At 41.2% G+C, this 5,657-nt stretch overlaps 1 protein-coding gene across 1 annotated transcript in view; it reads left to right on the plus strand.

Moving 5' to 3' along the window:
- The window catches only part of DERL2 (derlin 2), a 21,163-nt gene extending 16,443 nt beyond the window's left edge, over window positions 1–4,720 (plus strand). Inside the window, exon 7 of the mRNA XM_006899782.1 lies at window positions 4,210–4,720. Coding sequence (XP_006899844.1) covers window positions 4,210–4,315 — 106 coding nt within the window. The 3' untranslated portion in view covers window positions 4,316–4,720. The remainder of the gene's footprint in view (window positions 1–4,209) is intronic.
- The last annotated feature ends 937 nt before the right edge of the window (window positions 4,721–5,657 follow it).

Genomic DNA, 5,657 nt, shown 5'->3' on the forward strand with positions numbered 1-5,657 from the left:
ATGGTGTTCGCTCAGCTTCTTGAATATATATTCTCTCATTCTTCATTATGCCTGGGAAGTTTTCCTCTAGTAATTCTTCCGCAAGTTTTTCAGTGTCTTTACTTCCTTCTGCCTGTTCTGGGATTCCAATGATGCGCATGTTATTTCTCTTGATGGTGTCCCACATTATTAGATTTTCTTCTTTTTCCTTCCTTTTTGATTCTGCTTTTTGCTCTAGCAGATCAGTGGTGACATTTCTATCTTCTATTTCACTGGTTCTGTGTTCTATCGCTTCAATTCTATTTATGTGTCCCTCCATCATGTTGACAGCATCTGAAACATTGGACCTCCTATTTTGGATTGTGGTTTCTTGTTTTCCCAGTGCCTCTAGCGCTTCGTTTGTTTTATCTGCATTGTTGTGGTTTGGGTTTTTTTTAGCTCCTCCTGGTTTTTGCTTGTGGCATCCTGTAGTTCTTCGAGTTTTTCTTTTATCCATTGGAAAATATTGAATCATTGTTCTTCTAAATTCTGTGTCACAAAGTTCCATCAGACTTTCTGTTTTTAGGAAATCCATTGCTACTGTGTCACCCTTTGGTGGCAACATCTTGTTTTGCATTTGTGTAGTGTGTACAGTAGCTTGTTTTCTTTGAGACATTGATTTAAACTTGATCTGAAGACAATTTCTCTGAATTTCTAACTCAAGGAAAAGGTCAGTTCAGAGCCTGTGAGAGCAGTTTTTTGTAGGTAAGTCAGATCCAGATGCTCTGGATTAAAGGCAGGTTGATTGACTGACTGGTCGTGTAGTCACAGGAATGGAGCCAAATGGGATGGGGCAGGCAGGGAGGTGAAATAGTCACCAGGGTGGGTCAACCAGTTGAGGGACCTCACTCAGACCTTAGCTGCCCAGGTGTGCTCACAATTGAGGACCCTGATCGAGTTCCCGCTGTCTGTCTCCCAGTCAGCAGTTCTCACTCAGTGGCTCTTACCCAGTGGCACTACCCAGTGCCCTGGTCCAGTGGCCCCTGCCTAGGAGGACCAGTCAAATTTCCGTAAAGCAGTACAGGTTTAAGATCCTGTGGTTCCTAAAACTATTTGTATCAATAAAAGTTCTTTTTAGAATTCCTATTGTCCACGTCAAACAACAGACCCACTGGGTCTTAGTGGGACTTAAGAGGATTCAGCCAATTTTCCCACTAAGCTTTCCCCTTCCAAATGGGTCCAGCAGCTTCTGGCTTTTGCTGATCTGGAGTATGCACTGAAATGTGGACTGGAATGCAACCCAGGCTGATTGCGTACAATTCTGACTAATCTATCAAAAGTTCTTATTTAAATTCCTACTGTCTCCATCATGCAACAAACCCACTGGGCCTTAGTGGAGCTTTAGAAAATTCAGCCACTTTCCCCATAAAGGTTATCCCTTTCAGATGGGTCCCTCAGAAGCTCGGCTTGCAGATTCCGGCATTTGCCGATCTGCAGTGAGACCGAAAAGTGGTCCGGATTGTAACTGAGGCTATTAGCTCATTCTGAGTCCACTCCAGCAGATGTTCTGATTCAGATTTCTACTGTCCACGTCACGCAACAGACCCACTGGGTCTTAGTGGAGCTTAAGCGAAATAAGCCAATTTCCCCACTAAGTTTTCTCCTTCCAAATGGTTCTCTTAGAAGCTCATCTAGTGGCTTCCGGTTTTTGCTGAGTCCGCACGGCTTTGTTCCCACAGTTCCAATCCTAAAAGTTTCGACAAAAGTTATGATTCAATTCGTATTGTCCACGCTGCACCTCAGACCCTCCAGGTTTTAGTGGGCTTAAGAGAATTCAGCCGATTTCCCCACTAACCTTTTTCCTTTCAGGTGAGTCTCAATGCAGCTCAGCTCAGCTAGTGGATTCCAGCTTTTGCTGGGTCCGCGATGACCACTGCAGGGCAGGCAGGCAGGGCTCCGGTTTTTAAAGCTTCTAAAATAATGTATTAGCAAAAGTTTTGATTCAGAATCCTACTGTTCGCATCACACTGTGATGGTCAGTCTCTGGAGCGTAAAGTACTCTCTGGTGTCCTCTCTAAGCAGGCTGCTATCCCTCTGGCTCTTCACACTGTGCTCTCCACCTCCGCCATCTTCCCGTCTCCCATAAAGTGATTTTTTTTTAAAGAAGGGCTCATTTGATGAAAATGTTAAAGAATAATTAAACAAAAAGATGAAAACCAGTCTCACATTTTAGATAGTTAGCATTGTTAATTTATTTTATACTGTTTTACTTACAAAGTTCATGTGCCTGTTGTTTCCCACCAGATCTTTCCAGTTTCCTTTACCCACCCCTCCCTCCACCCATCAAATTGTGTGACCCTAAAAATTGACCACCACCACCCACCCATCCTCACCCCTCTACTCCCACTCCCCCCACTTGGATCCTCATACATGTTCTACAATAATGGTCTTACTCAGTATTTGTCTTTATGAGACTGAGTTAGTTCACTTAACATAGAGCTAGCTGTCCAGTCCCTCCCAAGTTATGTAGTGATTTACAAAATCATTGCTCCATTGTTAATATTTTTAATGTATTCTTCTGTCTTTTGCTGTCCGTATTTAAAAAAACAATGCTATCTCATAACTTTATCTTAATATATCATAATTTTTTCCATCATTCATTTTCTGCACAATTGAAATAGGTCATGATATTCCAAGGTATGGAGATAGCAGTTTTAGTAATCCCTAGGTGTTTTTGACAATCCCAGCATAGGAGCTTTCCCCATGTGTTCTGTGTGTGTCTCTATATCATTCAAAAGTAACTATGTTTAGGGTCCACCTTACTGGTGTGACCTCAGCTGATTGACTTCATTACTTTAAAATGTATTTGGGGAAGTGAACACATTCCATTAGTTAGATATCACCCTAGGCACAGGCATTCCTGGATAAAGAATGTCCAACCAAACTAAGCCCTCTTTGGTTAAGTGGACAAGCCCTATTTGTCCTTTAACATTATTCATTTGCCCTCAATTTGAAATGACAGAATCAACACCTGCTTGGAACAGATTGTTAATCTGTTCACCTGCACTTACTACACTATAACTTACATCATTGAGGAGGAGGCTTGGACCTTCTACTAAACCAAAACCAAGCCCACAGCCACTGAACTGATTGCCGCTTACCCTGACCCTCTGTTGGGTCTTGAAGGCTGTGGTCAGTATGGAAGGAGACTGCCCATCTCCTCCCCAAGAAGTGGCTGGTGAGTTTGAATGCCAACCTCTGGTTAGAAACCTGGCTTGAGTAAAAGTTTACAAAACAAACTGATTTTTGTATTCAGTCATTCATACACATTTTGCTTAACATTAATTCTAGTACCCCCTATATAACTGTGTTCCGCTTCTTCCTTGTGATGCTTTTTCCAAAAATCCTCCTTCCCTACTTCCTGCCTTGTAGGGTTTTATCCTTGGACAAATGCTGCCCTTTTTGATCTTACGTGGTTGACTGTTCTAAGGAGTGAGTGCCTGTTTTTGTTCACCTTATTCACCTGATTGTTGTTTACCTTTGGACATGAATGTTGTGGTTTGAAGAGCCATAGTTTTGGGGATTCCATGGGTCTTATGTCAGATCAGTAAGCTTGGCTATATTTATGGTTTTGAGTTTGTTCCACATTTCCCCACCCCCACCCTCACCCCCAGTACTTTGTACTGTGATCCTTTTACAGCCATCAGCAGAGGTATCCAGGTACTGTTTAGTTCCTGGGACCATTTGAGTTTCCTTTTAAAATTACCTCTTAATGCTCTTGCCTTATTTCTTTATTAACCTTCTGTTTGTTTTTAAAAATTAGTACAAATGGAGGATAGTGCTTTAACTCTTTCTTCAATGAGCTCCTGAAAGACCATGTAGTATTTTAAGTCCTTTGACTATCAGTGCTATCTGTCTGGTATACCTTGTTAGTATTTTTTCAATTAAGTTATTGGTTATGGGAAGCCATTCATAATACATTTAGTGAATGAAAATGGGGTATAACATATATATATATGATGTTTTGCTTAGACATTTCCTGTTTTGTCTACCATTAAGATGCATTGTTTTTGTAGTAAAAATTAGTGAAAGACAAAATGATGCAAATGTAGTTACCTTTAAAATCTGACAGCTGTCTAATTGACAAGTAGACGGAATATTTGACTGCTGGTGGATACGGTGCTATCTGAACTAACCTTGCAAAATTGGGAGATGACTGCATCTAAATTTTATCTCTTGCCCATCTTTCAGGAAGGCTATTTTTGATACACCAGATGAAGATCCCAATTACAATCCCCTGCCTGAAGATCGGCCTGGAGGCTTCGCCTGGGGGGAGGGCCAGCGCCTTGGAGGTTAAAGCAGCAGTGCCAACAATGGGACCCCGCTGGGAAAGACTTGAGTGGAATACTCACCGGAATTCTTTTACCCTTTGTGTTGCAAAAGTGTGGACACTTTTGACAGCTTTACAGATTTTAATTCCAGAAGCACTTTATGAAATGGTACACTGATTAAGCCAGAAGACATTTCTTGCAGTTTACCAGTGGTTCCTCACTACACTGGTAATGAAAATGTAATCACTCGGAGCCAAAAACTGGAGAAAGCAATATTCCTGCCATCTCTAACTAACAAGTACATGAATACTTGAGTTCTGTGGCATAAAGCAGGCCTTTTTCTTCCTCTTCCTTGATAGATGAGGCCATGGTATAAATGGAAGTTTCAGAGAGGACAAAATAAAACAGAATTCCATCAGTCTCTCACTGTACTAAAGCTTTTGTGTGTGATCTTTTAAATTCCGACAGTGCATTCTAGCTGGGCTCAGACCAGTTCACCTGCCTGTTCTTTCTGTATATTCACAGCTTCCGACTGGATTTCATTTCATGAAGACTGGAAATATGTGACTTGCTGCCTGTTCACAAATTGGGACTGTTATTACCGTGGTTATATACACATTGATGTAGAATGCTCATTTCAGTAGGAAGAAGATATAGTTCTGTTGTCCACAAAGTTCTTAGGCTGAGTTTTCCAAAACTTCAAATGGCAGCATGGAAAGAAGTGGTGAGGTTACAGCAGAAATTCAGCCTTAGGCAAAAAGCTTAATATGGAGCCCAAGTTACTTTGCTTACATTTCTTTATTAAGAACTATCCAAGGAAAGCTTGGCTGTATGTTTGAAAACTACAGAAAGATCTTCCAACCTGGAAAACCAGTTAGAATGTTGACTTAGAAGGCAAGTGGCAGACAGTTAGGGAGGCCTTTGGCTGTTCAACACTGATCATTGCTTCTTGCAAGGCTGAGCAGCTTTGTAGAGCTAAACACCTGCTTATCTTTCCATTCAGGTAGAAATAACCAAGGTTCACAGAAGTAGTCAGCCACCAGCTTGTGGTTTAATAAACATTTGTCACAAATGTGATTTCTTCTCTGGGTCTCAGCCAGACTGTATTCACACGGCTTCAATAATTCAGAGAACCCAGGAAAATAAGATGGATGAAAAGATGATTTCAGTTGTTTTTATAAGCACCATGTGGGCCCAGGGCCATCTCTCCAAACTTGATTTTTGAGTAGTTCCAACTTGGCTTGTGTGGAAACTTTCCTTAGTGTGAGATTGTTTTTCCCTCCTCTGACAGACTTGCAGCTTGAATATCAAACTTGCCAATTGATAGTTCTTATTTTGAAAAATATTTTTATGTCTAAAAATATAAGT

The sequence above is a fragment of the Elephantulus edwardii genome, unplaced genomic scaffold, assembly GCF_000299155.1.
Source record: "Elephantulus edwardii isolate Elephantulus edwardi_28Jun2011 unplaced genomic scaffold, EleEdw1.0 scaffold00267, whole genome shotgun sequence".
NCBI lineage: Eukaryota > Metazoa > Chordata > Mammalia > Macroscelidea > Macroscelididae > Elephantulus > Elephantulus edwardii.